This window comes from Vigna umbellata, chromosome 9, assembly GCF_029865625.1.
Source record: "Vigna umbellata cultivar VRB3 chromosome 9, Vumbellata_1.0, whole genome shotgun sequence".
NCBI classification, from domain to species: domain Eukaryota; kingdom Viridiplantae; phylum Streptophyta; class Magnoliopsida; order Fabales; family Fabaceae; genus Vigna; species Vigna umbellata.
In genome coordinates, this window is record NC_142173.1 from 13,153,987 (window position 1) to 13,170,787 (window position 16,801).

Below are 16,801 nucleotides of genomic sequence, written 5' to 3' on the forward strand. Positions count from 1 at the left end.
CTCTTTTGACCATTAAATTTAAAAAATATTAGATTAAATTAGTTTTTTGTTTTTAAGTTGTTATAAACAAATTATATTTGATATTTAAATTAAATAATAAAATATTTAGTTCTTACGTTTTATAAAAGTCACATAAGCTATCTATCTAACGATCTAACAAACAGACGATTTCACGTATCTATTATTGACCTATTAAGGTGTTGTAGAGATGAAAACTTCTTTAAGATAGAAGAACAAAATACTTTATAATTTAATTTAAGAATTATATATATATATATATATATATATATATATATATATATATATATATATATATATATATATATATATATATATATATATATATATTAATTTGGAAAACTACTTTCTTTTTAAGTTTAAGAGATTAAAACTAAATGTATCTTAAATTTGAAAAAAAAAAATTCTTACAAATAAGTTTTTTTTATCACCTTTGTTTTTTTTTTTTGCACATTTTGAATATATTCTTTTGTTTTTTGTTTTTTTTTAAGGATTATGAAGTTTATATTTGCAGTAGATTTTGTAAGTTTTTGTTCTTTGTTCTTCTGACTAACTTAAATAATTCAGTTTTGGACGGAAAAACGAAAAAAAAAGTGTTGCTTTTTATTGTGGCTGTCTCTAAGCTAGTCCACTATGCTTTTGTCTCACTGTTCTTACTTTCATGATTGTAATCATTTTGATAAATTGCAATAACCCTTTTTGAAAATTTTCAAATTCTATATAAAATTTCTGTTTGTTTTTTAATTTTTATCATCTCTAAGGGATATAACATTATATTTATGTTTCAAACAATCAAAGGTTACTCATACTGTGCTGTAAGTGTTAGTGTAAAAAGAGAGTATAGGAAAAACTATAAAAAGAAAACACTTAAATTGTTTTTGTGTGAATTGGAGCTTTGTTTATTTAGATTGTAAATGTAATTTTATTTTTCAAATTTAAAATACAAAAGATTTAAAAAAAAAATGCAGCAATTGATATAAGTGCATATAAGTCACTATCGTTGAGTAGACATTGCTTTTTGCAGTCCGGAAATTAATCATAACTCGACCATGTTTTTATTGTTTTTATTTTGGTCGGTATATTATTATTATTATTAATCCTAGAACAATTTATATTTTTCTTTGAAAAGAATTTATCAGTGGGTGAATACAAACAATTGTTGTATCCTAGCTAAAATCTTCAAACATCTTAATACAAAATCTCAAAATCTTAAAGCCTATGAAATCTAAATAGATCTTAATATTTTTTTTTTGTTAATGAATCCACACTTAATTAGCATAAAATTATATAGATTGATGGCCAATTAGTTTATTCTGAAGACATATTGTCACGTCACCATAAAAGCACTGCTGAGTCACCTGTCAGCTTCCATAAATGCATCTACGCCACACGCTCAGTGCAATTAAAACGCACTCACATTCTCTGACTCACGTCTGCCAGGTGTCAAATTGGAATGTTCTAAATTTTATAGTGGAAGCCAGGTGTCAGCGTGCGAGAGAGTGTCCGTTTGACTTGGGAAAGGAGTTGATTTTCTGAAGCACCTCTTCCCACTCTCTCTGCATTGCACCATCTTCTTCCTCAGAAATTCAAAACCTCCATTTTCTCCTCCTTCTCTCTAGAACCCCCTTCTTCTCTCTTCGGTAACTTACCACCCTTTTCTCCGTTCACGTTTCAGCACCGTAGGAACGTCCCCTGCACCGTGAGCGTCATTTTAAACTGAACAACTTATGATTCTGTAACCGGTAAGTTTTCCAACCTAGACGCTCGTTTCTAGATTTCCTACAAAACCCAAATTCAGCTGCATGCAAGGGTATCAGCTAAATTCTTTTACATTTCTTTTGGTTAGATTTAGTGAAGAACTTAAGAAAATCGTTGAGGGTAGGAAACCGTTGTGGACGAGTCCAATTATTAGACGTTTCAGTCACGAATCCAGGTAAGGGAAGCTTATTCAGTTTAATGCTTGTGATTTTCTGTACTGCATGTGCGTTATGTGTTGAATGAAGAATGATTTATGATAAGTGGATTTTTGGTGTATGAATATGATCTTGAATTGATTGTATGTAAATGATGAAATGTTCTATGGTTGGATTAAACTGAATTGTGAACTGTATGATGAGATGATGCATGAAAATTGTAGATTTTGCTATGATATGCTTAATTAATTGTATGAAAGTTATACTGGAAAATGAGTTTACTGTAAGTGAGAAATTGAATATGAGATTTGTATGATAACAAACGTTCGTTATCGAACGGTCCTTGACCGTTCGGTATTCTCTGTAACTTTTCTGAAAAAGCTGAATCCTTTCTTTTGGAAAGAATTCTCGTGCAGGACGAACGCCCTCTTATATATAGCTTTACGTTTGAGCGTTCGGCCAAACGTAAATATCTTGAGAGTTGTGTGAGAGATTTGAGAAGCCTGAAAATATATTCAAACACTTAGTCATATTGTGAAAAATGTAACTTCATCATTATAACTTGTGAAAAATCCTATTTTCAAATATATTGAGTTAGTGATGGGTCTCGACCCAAAACGTACGTATCAAGTGGCGCTCGGTCTTATACCGAACGCTCGTCATTACACTCGATTACCAAACGTATGTAAATAGCGTTCGTCCAATTATCAAACAAATAACTATTACTGCGTTCGGTCATTGACTGGCGGTTAGTCTCTGTAATTAAATCGTACTCAGTATCAATATTTAAACACCTTGCAGTTTTTCTATCCACTTGGATTCTATCTATAGTTATGTACTTAAATTATTCTAAGTATCATTCGAATTGTTCTAGAATCAGTTCAGTTCACTGATTCAAGTGGTCGTACGTCCGTCATTGGAAAGTGTTCGTTTCCTTCTGTTCAGGAAAGAGGATTTCTCTGTAGTGTGTCAACGTTCGTCCTCACTCTTAAGAGGTCTGAACGCTCGTCATTTTATGAAAGTGGAATAAAGAATGAAAATGTTATTAAGAGAACTTATTGTAATGAACGAACGGTATAAGAAGTAAAATTATGGTTGTGGATTTTGAACGAGCGTTCCAAGGAGGAACGACTCTTGGATGGAAATTGAGATTGGTAAAGTATGAATGTGGACAAAGCTTAGCTGGCGATTCATCCTGATGTTCCGTGAGTGCTCGTCCTCACGTAGAGGGGAGTATGTCATGTGTGGGAACGGCAGGAGGTCCTAGTCCTTGGGGGTACTTTGGATGGAAGGGAATAACCTCGGGTGGCAGCTGATGATAAATGCCAGTTACTACACCACCTGGGTGCACGAACGTCGTAGCTACACAGAATTCATACAGTCCGGACAGTCAGTCTAGTATCAGGAATTGATTGAGTGAATGAATTGATTGAAGCATATGTTATGACTTATTTAATTTGTTTGATGTATATGTATGTTTTACTTGAATTAAATTCAATAAGCTTACCCTTCGTTTTCCATTGTGTTGTCTGTATTTGTACGTCCGTCTTGTCTTTGCAATGATCATCCGTGTGGATGTGAGCAGAGGGAGATGCATCTCTGGAAGAAACGCTTGAAGAAGGAATTCTGGCGGAAGAGAGTTTAGTGGAGATTGAAGTGAAGGCCAAACCATAGAACGTTCGGTTATATGTTAGTTTATTTATGTTAGTGAGTTGTTTTAGAACGAACGCCCTTTTGTTTATGATAATTTTGTAAACCGTTCGTTCTTATTGCCTAGTGAACTCTCGTAAAATTTGATGTATCTATGTAAGGCCGTTCGGCCAAGAGCGTACGTTATTTCCTTACTGTAAGACTGATTTGATATATTAATATATGTGAATATTCTATTATATAGTTGCTGACTTATAAATTTTGAGATGTTACACATACTCTCACACAAATGCACACTATTAAAATATAAAAGCTTAAATATTTGTTTTAAATTGTAATAAATACTATGTCACAACAATAAAATAATTTATGTATTCAAATAACACGTTATTGTATATTTATAAAACGAAAAACTTAATTATATGAACGTAATTTATATCCAGTATTGCGTTATTAATAATTTCAATATATTTTAAAAAATTATGTATTACATACATATTTTTGATTTACAAAGATTAATATAATTTTTTGGCTTAAATATATTTGTAATCAATGTAAAATGAATATATTTTAGTTATGATATCTATAATTTATTATTTTAGTCTCTCTAAAATTAAAATTTATTATTTTATTTTTCAGTATTATGTGACACTTGTTAATTAGTTATGCATTCACTAAAAAGTTAAATGATACAGTGATGTTTACGAGTATTTATTTATACTTAAATGAATGTTAAGGATCAAAACTCACTATTTCAAAATTTTGGAAGATGAAAACAATAAAAATATTCATAATAAATAAAAATAATAATTTTTCATTTCATAGAAAAATAAAAATAAAAATAAGTAACTTTTTCATTATGATCAAAATCAAAATAAGTTCATTTTACAGAAAAAAAAAACTATTTAAAATTAATTTTACTTTATATAACTAATCTGTATGAAATATTCTTCAAAGTGGTATATTTTATGAATACTTTTTAGACTAATTTATAATAGTGTTAATGTAACTTACACATGTGTCATTTGATCTATCACTACTTATTATCATAATAATTTAATGATTTTTATTTATATAATACTTATATTCTTATTAGTATTAACATTTTAAAATTTGTAGTAAATTATTTTGGGATTTATTGAATCATAATAAAAGTATAGTATTGCATAAATTACTATCATGATTGTTTAAAAGTAAAATATAATTAATCTTATATATTATATAATAAATATTTTAATATATTATATTAATATTTAATTTTATTATCTAATATCATCAAGACAAAAAAATTTACCATGTAATCGAATTTACCTCTATCATATAAGTTTGAGAAAAAAAAAACGTGCAGTAATATTTTTCTAATTAAATGATCAATGTTTACATCAGAAACGCCAAACATAAAAAACATAAAAAAAGTTTACTTCTAACGTTTATAAGTTAGTTATAAATTTATTTTAGTGATTATATGATAAATGTAAATGTGTTTGAAAAAAACTTACAATTTTTATTTCTTCTCATTTTCTTTTTTGTGCAAAGTTTCCCTTAACAACATTGATCATTTTATGCAAATTAAGGCTTTTATTAGTGATAAAAATTACATTTTTGGTTATTTTTGTATGCAGTTCACTGGGAAACATAGTTCCCTCCAAACATTTTTTACATTAAAATTAGTTTCTTATCTTTCTCACTGTAGTATTAGTGAATGCGATCATTTATGGAATAACTCATTGTTATACATGAATGTTTTTTTATATTGAATGTGAGTTTTATAATTTTTTTTATTTATATTAAATATTTAATTAATTTTAAATTTATTACATGTTTTACTGTTTATATAATTTTAGATCTATTAGATAAAGAAAAAAAATGAGAAGGAGAAGAAATTTGGTGCTTGAGAAATAAAAAATAAAAAATTTCATATCTATTGTCACTTCAACATTCGTATATTTATTGTTATACATACAACAATACATTTACATTTATTAAGTCAATATATGTAAATTTACTCTATAAATACAACGTATGACTTTTACTCCACAATTACATAACCTCATACGTAAAAAAAAAAAAACCTAAAATAACACACTAAAAACCTTAGTGTATTAAAATTGTATTAATTACTCTATATCAAATTAAAATAACAATAAAATTATCTAAGAAACATTATTAAAGTTTATTATTGTTGTGAAAACTTATTAAATAATTATAGAACATTTTTAAAAATCCACCATTTGTGTAAATTTTATATTTTTTTAGAAATATTTAGTTGTCTTTATTATTATATGTTACATCTAAGTTATAACGATTTCAAGATAAGATATTACAATGAATATAATAAAAATAGTGTATTAGTTTATTAAGGTTGAAGTTGTTTAATACCTTGATTATTTATGTTTAGGGTGAGATTTAGTAAAAAATAGATGTTCTCTACTTCCAATTGTATAAACTCGTTTCATCTTTAGTCAATGTGAAATCTTTAACCTATTCTCATATAAAGATACATCTCAAGCGTGAAACTGGATATTATAGATAGTCAGATATTAATTTCATAGTGAATGATATGATAGATTCAACAAACAACAAATCTCAATAAAATAGACTCAAACTCATGACTTCGATATTAAACTAAGAAATATAATATAAGTTTTTTCAATGCTATAAAATTAGTTTATAAAAAATAATTTACACTCATTTATATACTATAAATTCGTTTTGTCAAATCTCAAACTTTTTTTTCTTGAAAATAAAAATAACAATCAATGTTATTGTTGATTAAGAGGATATAATTATTTTGTATTTATTTTTTCTTACATTTAAAGTAAATGTTGAAGAAAAAAGAGTTAATTTAAAATGTAAAAAAATATACTTTAATAATTTTAGCTACAAAATTAAACATTAAAAAATTATGTTTAATTTAAAAGTTATTGTTTTGATGATCAAAATTAGTAATCAAGATTCAACATTGTTCAAAAGGTGTATCATAAACACAGCCGTTAAATTGGTAATTACCTCTTATTGTGTCATGATTTCCTGGCTCAAACACTTGGAGAAGATGAAGATAATTTTCATAAAGAAATTTCTATGTACATGTTTAAAGCTGTTGCAATTTTTGTTGATAGAAGAAAAAGCGACATTTTATTTGTTCTTATACCATCACATGAAAACCTTGAAAAAGCTTCATTAGTGATGCCAAAGGTAATAAACACAACCACCATTTATCTACCGAAAACAAAGGTAGGAAACAAGTGCATGTGGAAGTGTATGAGAACAATAACATTCAAGGCACCTTTTTGGAATAAATGGTTCATTATATATTTCTTACCAATCTATATAATGGTCTTGTAATGTGAAAAGTTATTATGAAACTTTTAGAATTTATTTTTTAATGATAGTGTGAAAAATAATTTATTCTAAGAATTAAATATGTTATTTTCTAATTTATTATAAAAATATATATTTTATCTCTAAAATAAACTTAAAAGTATTTATTTGTTGTACTTTATGAAACTAACATGAAATATTTTTTTCTCTCAATTGTGTAGTGTCTGAAACAAAATTTCACAATAAACTATAATCTAACTTTCTAGTATAATTATCACAATTATTTTCACAAAAAATAAAAACAAAAACTTAAAATTTAATTTAAAAATAAAATACAATTTTTTATAATAATTTAAAGAAAAAAATCATATTTATATTTACCTAAATTCATACTTACAATACTTAAAATACTTTCAATCAGAAATTCTTTCTTGGAACTCATTTCCACAACCTTTCCATATAATATATAAATATACATACGACCTCATATATTATCACAAAACACACATAAAACCATTACTCATAAATTAATGATTCAAAACAATGTATCAGAAAACATAGGACTAACTAAAATTGAAAAACCCAAAAGTTGGCTAAGGGACGCCCTGAGCCTGAAAAGGGATACCCAACGCCTATAAAGGGGCGCACAAGCACCAAACTCACTGAAATGGGGCGCTTGGGGGCGCTCGAGTGAGTTCTTCTAGGAAAAAGGGCGCCTTGGGGGCGTTCAGGGGGCACTTAAGCCTAGAGCTCACGCATAAAGGGCATTCAGGAGGCGTCCAATGGGTGCTTAGCTCGCACCAGAACCTAATACACCTTTAATCTGATCTTTGTTACCCTTTATACAAGTTTAAGTAACTCCTAAGACCTTCTAGGCACTGAGAAACATTTGAAAAACATTTCTCTAACTCAAATTAGCTACCTAAAGCCCAACTTGACTACTTTGAACTTGCCTAAACTCAATTCTACCATTTCTAACACCAATTTTAGCAAATCAAAAGTCTAGACAAGTTTTAAATAACTTAAACACAAACCCCAAACTCCTTAATTCAGTATGAACCCCTTACATAAAAATTTCACTACTCAAATCTCCAATTTGCACGTAAAACCACTTAAAACGTAAAGAAAAGACTATTATATATTCCTATATCAATTTCTAGTTATCTCACCACTCTAACAAGTCTCAAATAACATTATACTAGTCCTGAAAAAACTATATTTCTCAATCAAAACACTATTTCACAAACTTGCATATTAAAACCTGCATTCTAACTACAAAACCCATATATTTTCAATTCATTACTCCATAAACTTTGCAACCAATTCCTAACATCAATACAAGTCCATAACATACAATTCATGACAGCAATAGCATCCAAATTTGTATCACACCAGAAATTAATCATCCAATTGTCTAATACACTCAATCAAAAGAATTAACACTAACATAATTATTAAAATCACAATTAAATCAAATTAACATACATATAACTACCAAACATACACCACCAACTCAATTCAAAGTTAGATGATTAGTTTCCCTTACCTTACACTAAAACAACGAAATTCTATAAACATCAAACCCTTGCTTAGAGCTCAAGAAACTCTAGAAACACTTATAAAACACCGAATTGGAAACAAAATGAGTTCTTAGGACCTCAGATTACCAAAGAACTAGGAGGAAAAGTCACAAAACGCATGCAACAAGAATCTCTTCACGTGATTTCAAACTAAGAATAAAAGAGAAAAAGGAACCAAAACTTACTTGCTTTAAAGCAGAAATTGATCGATAGATGTTGGAGTTACTTAACTATGATCTCCTAGGAACTTCCTGATCGTCAAATAGATGATCGAGAAGTAAGATAATCTAGAGAGAAGTGAAAGGAAGTTAAGAGAAAGAGTTGTAGATAGATGATTTGTGTTTTAAGTAATGAGATGAGTTTAAGAAATTCTATTTATTTTATTGAATTATTTTAACTTAAAAAATTTAACTCATTATTTTAAAACAGATCTGAACTCTAATACTCTGTTTTCTAAGTTTTTACAAAACTAGTTTTATAAGTCTATAAGAAATCATTATGCATTTGTTATTAGGACAATGGTCCTTAAAAGTAGCAAAACAAGTTAGTTTGGCTTGTTTTGGTCCGATTCGTTTTTGGTCCATTAAAAGTGAGTCGAGACGGACTAACCATTTACATATTATGGGTCATAAAATACTAGTTCTGTCAAAATGGGTTGGAATTCGTGAGTCAAATTGATCTACCACGGTTTTAGACTGAGTTGGATTGAATTTTTTTTTGAAATTTCACTGCAGGCTAATTTTGAACCTGACTCACTAAGAACCCGATTCATCCGAGTTGGACTCGGGGTGAGTAGGGTTGACTCACCAATCCACCTAATTTTTCTAATAAGTATTTTTTGTTGGGTTAGTCATTTTATAAAGGCTTAATAGCTTATTTTGTTTTGCTCAAATTTGTCAATTAGGTCAAACCTTTGAAAAAAAGTGTCAAATGCGTCATCACTTTGTAAATTTTGCATCAACAAAGTCCCTTCTATTAAATAGAAACAAACATAGTTAAGGAATTAATGATATGGCAGAAAACAATGTTAACATGTTATTTTGTAGGTGTATTTGTGCTCATGTATTAGTGAATTAGAGGCTGATGTGGAAAGTAATTCACCTTTCACGCACCATGGTCTTGATTTTTCCATAATTTCATCTTCTTTCATTTTCTCTGCCAAAAAAAAGTACTCATTCTTGCTCTCAACAACATCATCACAAACAAATTCATCAACCTCATTCATCACTCCCAGTAACACTCAGATTCATCATCCAGTATCACCCCCTTCACTCATACCTTAGAAAATCTCCATCATCCTCATATAATTAATCACTTGAAAATTCAAACCCAACCAAAATAGAGAAACACCGAAAAAAGAAGAAAAGAAATCCTTAACAGTGATTTTCAGCTTCGAATAGAAGTAGTTGAACTCCTCTGTCACCCACAAAAGGGGAAAAACGAAAAGGTTGAACTGCTGCAAAGGACGGTGGCAGTATCTCTGGCCAAGCTTGATGATCATCACGGTGGCTGGTTCTGCGCATGAGAGGACTAAGATGGTGGTCCGTGACGACACTTTTGGCCGGTGAGGAGGAGCGACGACCCTGGCTTGGTTGCAACGGTGACTTGCGCGGGAGAGCATCGTTGTTGGCGCTGACATCCAGATCAGTCAGTGTCGTTGCAGCGACGAGCGACACAGGTGCGAGCAACGGTGTCACTGACGATGCTTCACGATGTTAGAGCCTACCTCAAGCGCACACGGAGGGAGGAACGTCGTAGTGGTTGGCGGTGTCTCTAGCGATGATCGATGCCGCTAGCGACAGTTTTGGCCGGCCAGAGGGAAGCATGACGACGTTGGTCATGCAGAGGGAAAAGTTGCCGCTAATGAAGGTGGAGAAGAGACCTTCGTTTCTGAAAAATAAAAAGAGAAACCCTAGAGAAAATAGGGCTTGAGCCTGACCCAAAAAATTCCAAGTGCACCCCTAAATTCCATCTCTGCACCCATTCACTAACACGTCAACATAATTATACCTACAAAATAACACGTCATCTGCCTAAATTTTTGTTATTTTTTTAATTGGATTTTTTTTAAAAATTAAGTGACTTAGTGAGCCAACCCGTTTAACCCACAAAATCATGTTGGGTCGGGCCGGGTTCAAATTTTTTCGGCTTGCTAATTAGTGAACCGGGTTTGATTGGCTCACTAAGTAGCCAACTATTGGTGGGTCAAGTCGGGTTGGGTCGGATGACCTGTTTTGGCAGCATTATAAAATACAATTTGTCCCGTGATGGGCTAATGGACTAACATGCCAGCCTATCTAGTCCATATTTTTTCAACACCTCCAACTCACTATTTCCCTCTATTCCACCATTTCGAATTTCTAGACCTAGTCTCTTCTCTCAAACACAAAATTACTCTCGAAAAAATCAAACAAGGCCAATAGATCCCAACAGAGAGTCCTATATATAATCAACATCTCAAATAAAAATGAAGAAGAATAAAAAATCACAATATTATGAATCAAATAAAAAGAGAAGAAGTGAAGAAAAAAGGTTGAATGGCCATGGAGAAAGAGGAGTGACGACTGCAACTTCCTCCCTTGGTTAGGCTAGTAGCAAGAGTGGGTTCGATCGTGAAGGCAATGTGACACTAAGGGTGTCTTCAGGTGTGGTGGCGGCCCTAATCTGTGTGATCGTTGTCTCCTCACATTCTTCTTCCCCAAGCATGAACGATTAGGTTACAACGAATCTGGGTCACAACTCGTCGTTCACACGTTTTTCCTTGGTTTGTGACGTGCTGATTTTTGAGCTGTTTTTATTATGTTTGCAATTTGACAGAGTTAGGAGGGGAAAGAGGAAGTGGTCTGCCATGGTTTTTGTTGAAGTAAAACTATATATTTGGTACTCTAAGCCTTTTTGAGTTTGTTCCTCGTTGTGGCTTTATTGGTTTCATTGATGTGTTGTGTTGTTTTTTTTTCTTTGTGGTGTTTGTGTTTCTTTCTCTATTGAATTTAGGAGAACATTAACCACATAACACAAATAAATTAATGATACAGGCCATAACAGGCCAACCTGTTTTACATATTAAAACATGGAATATGTCAGCTTGCGGCTAACCTGTTCTACAACCTAACAGACTGACATACCAAACATGCCAGGTTAATACAGGCTAATGGGTCTGACCTACCTTTTCTTCTATGGGGTTGACATTGAAGTGAGAACATGTTAAACCGTATAAATAACTTAAATCTAACATAAATGCGTTTGACACATACGTAATTGGATTAAAAATACTATATTTATGCATTTTTTAAAGTTTAAAAATTAAAATATATCAAAATTTTATTAAAAAACAAATTTCAATTTCACATAAAAAAAAGTTGAGAGAAAAAAAACATATTTAACCTAATTTATTATTCTAGGTGGTCTCGAAAACTAGTTTTGAAACTAATTCTAAAATCAAGACATGGACCAAATTTTCATTTTAATTTGCTCTATTTTAAAACACAAATAATATAACTTTTATAGAAAAGAAAAAAAAGAATAGAATGCATTTTAAATGTGGATTTAGGAAGGTTTTAAATGGCATGTGATTTTAAACATTTCTCCTTTTATAGTTAATTTTTTTTTTTTAGTTTGTCGGTACCTGTGTGTACCTTGTACTGAACAAGAGTGGAGAAAAAACAGAAACACTACAGAGCAGGCAATCTGCAGTGCATTTTCTAGTCTTCCTGTTAGCACAACTCATACAGTACACATATTTATGCGCTATCACACACACGCTATCACACACACGCTATCACACACACAATGGCAATGCGTTGCCACAAAATTTGACTTATTTTTTAAAATATGTTTAAAATATCAAAATTAATTTTTAAAACACAAATATAAAATTATCATTTAAAAGATTATAATTTTTTATATTATATTGATGGAAAGATACAAATATAGTAAAATAAAAAAGAAAAAATATTTGAAAATCAAAATGGCGCCTCTTAGACTGGATCTGGAACGTTACGTTACACAGTTTCACATTCAAATTCGCCTTTTCCCCAATCATCTACCCTAATCTGGCTCCGCGCCTCTCTTACACTCTCTTATCATCATCAACAACACTCTCAGGTTTGTCCTCTCTCTCTCTCTCTCTATTTCGTCTCCGTAGTTTCATTTTGCATATTCTGTGGATTATCTGTTTGATGAAATGCACCATCGATGATGAAGTGAGTAACCGAAATGGAGAAGTACGAGAAGCTTGAAAAGGTGGGAGAAGGAACGTATGGGAAAGTGTACAAGGCACGAGAGAAAGCGAGTGGCAACGTGGTGGCGCTGAAGAAGACGCGTCTGGAGATGGACGAAGAAGGTGTGCCTCCGACGGCTCTCCGAGAGGTTTCGCTTCTGCAACTTCTCTCCCAATCCATCTACATCGTGCGCCTCCTATCTGTAGAACACGTGGATAAGGTCCCCAAAGCCCAGAAGGCCTCCGCCAACCCACTCACCAAGCCCATCCTATACCTCGTTTTCGAGTACCTTGACACTGACCTCAAGAAGTTCATCGATTCCCACCGTAAGGGCCCTAACCCTAGGCCACTCCCTCCCCAACTTGTTCAGAGCTTTCTCTTCCAGCTATGCAAGGGCGTGGCGCACTGTCACAGCCACGGAGTCCTGCATCGCGATCTCAAGCCCCAGAACCTTCTCCTCGACCAGCAGAAGGGGATTCTCAAGATCGCTGATCTGGGCCTCGGGCGTGCCTTCACGGTCCCTCTCAAGAGCTACACCCATGAGATTGTTACTCTGTGGTACAGAGCGCCCGAGGTTCTCCTTGGCTCCACGCATTACTCCACTGGGGTTGATATTTGGTCTGTTGGCTGCATCTTTGGTCAGTCCACACCCACTCCCTCTCTCACTATCTTTATTCTAGTTTGTTTGTGTTTGAGTTTGGATGAATGAGTGCTTGCAAAAGAGATTTTGAATTGGATTTTTGTCAATAAAATCTGACTTTTGAAGTAGTGTGCTAAATTATAGTTGTTTTTATCTAAACTTTTTTTAGTAAATAATTGTATTTGAAGATCTCGCCATCGACCATAACAACTAGAAATAGATCAAATTATAGCATATAACTAGATGTTAGTTTCATTTTATTGAATTAAGTTGGATTTAAATTCTACTATTACAGAAGTATTATAGGTTCAAATTGTTAGAGGCAATTTCTCTGTAGGATTTAAAACTGTATTATCAATTGTCAATGCTAATGATATAGCTAATATTATGAGAGGAAGTATTATTCTAGTGAACATGTTTGTTTGTATTTTAAAAAATGTTAAGTTTATTTAATTAAAAAAATGGGGAAACAAAAAAAAATGTCAAAAGGAAAAAGTTGGAAAGGGTAATTATTATAGAAAATAACATTCATTTTATGTGAATGCAGATACTCATTCTTCATAATGGAAATGGGAAGTAAGACATCAATTATTTCTGGAATGTTTTTATTTTCAATACTTGTAACAAACATAGTAATTTTGCATTCCTATGTTCACTCTTACGAGAATCTTTCTAGATACGTTGAAACAAACACAACCTTTTATTGAGTATTTTTCAAGTGCGTTTGGTTAAATTTGAATATTCTCTGGAATATTTCCTAAAATCTACAAGAATTGAAAATGGAAGTTAAATGTGCATTAGACTCTAACTTTTCATATTTTTATGGAAATTTCATATTGTATACTCACGGAATAGAAATATAAAATAAAACGTGCTAATGTAACTTAAAGAGGTACTTTTAGACAAACTTACTCACACTAGAACTCCAATTAGTCACATCCGAAAATATGCAGAACCAAACATGTTTATTAGTTGCTTAATATTATGTTAACTAGTATTTCAATACGATGATTCCGGATTATCTAATGTAAATCCCAACACTCCTTTCTAAATTCCTCGACATTTTTTTTGTTTGTATGTTTCTATGCAGCTGAAATGGTGAAAAGGCAAGCGCTTTTTCCTGGGGATTCTGAGTTCCAGCAGCTAATTCACATATTCAAGTATGTCTGAAAACTTATTTTTTAGTTGAGTGGAATATTAGAACTTAGAAGCTAGTCACTTTTTTTCTGTCTTTTCTTTTCATACCTTGTTTGTTGATTCAACTATGCTATTTACTAATTATTGATCCCTCAAGGATGTTGGGGACTCCAACGGAGGAGCAATGGCCAGGAGTTACTTCTCTGCGCGATTGGCATGTGTACCCGCGGTGGGAACCTCAGAGTTTGGCAAGGAATGTACCTACCTTAGGACCCGATGGAGTGGACCTGTTGTCGGTTAGTATTTGTATTTTTCCTCTCTTGAATCCTCTACGCTTCTGAATTCATAACCATCCAGTCCTTCACATAAATATATACGTATATATTTGTACAACATAACTTCCAGTCACGTAAATGCTTCTGACGTGTTCTCTGTTTCGTAACAACCCGAACAAAATCGAAATATGTCTGAGACTGTGACATAGGTGCTCTGCTTCATTTTTTTCTCAAAGTATCTTTTTCCTGGTGATGAAGTAATCTCGATGTAGTATCTATTGATAAAAAGAAATTTTACGTGCAATAGGAAAGAATGCTGTAAACCAGGGTGGGTTCCTCATGGATATCAGGTGCCTATAAAGAAATTTTGAAGCCAATTAAGGTTGCCTTAATACTTAAAATAGCATAATTCCATTTTAATTTTGGGTGGCACGGTTTCTAGTCCTATAAAAGTGGATAAGTCCTATAAAAGTGGATAGAAGGAGTTCAAGAAAATTATTAAAAAAAGCATTAAGTATATTTGAATTAATTTTTAGAGTGGTCAATTTAACTTATCTCACATGGCTGGAGTTTGTTATATATCATACACTTAATGTGGCTTATCACACTTGATTGGAGTTTCTTGTATACTATCACCTGATCCAGCTGTGATATGTTGCTAACCTTGAGTTTTGTACGCACTACGTATACATATATAACACCCCCTTTTGAACAATATATTTTCTCTCATCTGCAGAAAATGCTCAAGTACAACCCTTCTGAGAGAATATCTGCCAAGGCAGCACTTGATCATCCCTACTTTGACAGTCTCGACAAGTCTCAATTTTAGTTTTGCCTCTATGTCGAAAGTTTCCGTGCAAAAGTTCCCTTCATTCAGTATTATATAGCAGTCGATGAAAAGTATTCATGGCATGGAGCTTATATATATCCAATTTAGTTTGTGTGTAATATTTCGTCATCATCTTGGTGATATATGAACAGTTCACTCTTAAGGGCAGTTCATGGTTGCCAAAGTCTTTGTAGGACCCTTAAAAAACTTAATGCTCCTGAAAAGTTGTAGTTTCTGTCGAAATTGAAAAGGATAGTCCATTATTGTGGTATTAACTATCCCAGTGCTTAATGTCTAATCGTCTTAGGGTTGGTTGTATTTTCTGTTGAAATTGAAAGGAATACACCATGACTATACTCGTATACGTGTGTTTATGAAAGAATAACCATTCGTTTCATTCTTGAACTTCAAATGGTTCCTGAAGTCAAAAAGTTTATTAATTAGCTCCCAAGACAAATTATGTTGCGTAGTTTTTAAAATTTTTAAGAAAATTCTCAAATTATATTTTAGCACAACAATAAGATTTAGTTAGAAACTAAACTGTCGAATATTTCAGAGGTTACTTGGTACGGTGTCCTAATTTTATAAATTATTTAAAGAGGTTAGTGTTTAGAATATAAAATCGGTTGTTATTGTTTTATTGCAATTGTCGTGCTATGAAGTTGCCAGTTTCCACATGGAAAACCATAATTAAAGGTTAGGTAATGAACGTCAACGCAAATATTTTATGGTCTACTTGCCCTGCTTTTAAATATCATTGTCGATACCTCACTTGAATCTCTTATTAAAATTTATTTTAGTTTTTTTATATAAAAAAATCTAATTAAATAATCGCAGTAATAGATCTGATGTTTTTTTTTTAACTTTTTACGCACAAAAATATTAAAATAAAATCATGTTAAGGGCAAATGTTAATATAAGAACAAGGTTGTCATAAAATCAACAATTTGTGATTTCAAAGGTTAGTGCGATTATATATGTTCTTTTGGCGTAGGAAAAATAATGGATATATTCCTTTTTTTTTTATTGTACGTACTTTTACTTGATAGTTAAATACTGTTCTATAATTGAGACAAATAGAAAGAATATTTATGGCATTATTCATGTTACAATGGAATTCTTGGTTTGGAGGTTGGGGATGAAAAATGGTTGGCAAAATTAAGTGGGTATGTTTAGTAGGGTACATATAAAGAGAAATTGATGTTTTTAGCCCACTTT

At 31.8% G+C, this 16,801-nt stretch overlaps 1 protein-coding gene across 1 annotated transcript; it reads left to right on the plus strand.

Moving 5' to 3' along the window:
• The first annotated feature begins 12,396 nt into the window (after window positions 1-12,396).
• Window positions 12,397-15,945, plus strand: LOC124847456 (cell division control protein 2 homolog C). Its single transcript, XM_047324951.2, has 5 exons — window positions 12,397-12,586; window positions 12,686-13,340; window positions 14,433-14,502; window positions 14,637-14,775; window positions 15,491-15,945. Exons 2-5 carry the CDS (start codon window positions 12,698-12,700, stop codon window positions 15,581-15,583), a joined length of 945 nt encoding a protein of 314 aa, XP_047180907.1. The 5' UTR covers window positions 12,397-12,586; window positions 12,686-12,697; the 3' UTR covers window positions 15,584-15,945.
• Window positions 15,946-16,801: the final 856 nt, after the last annotated feature.

Excerpts from the sequence above, each read along its gene's own strand:
- LOC124847456 (XM_047324951.2), top strand. The coding sequence starts at position 12,698 with ATGGAGAAGTACGAGAAGCTTGAAAAGGTGGGAGAAGGAACGTATGGG. Across the intron at positions 14,503-14,636 it reads CAGCTAATTCACATATTCAA|GATGTTGGGGACTCCAACGG; the intron begins GTATGTCTGAAA and ends TGATCCCTCAAG. Across the intron at positions 14,776-15,490 it reads ATGGAGTGGACCTGTTGTCG|AAAATGCTCAAGTACAACCC; the intron begins GTTAGTATTTGT and ends TCTCATCTGCAG.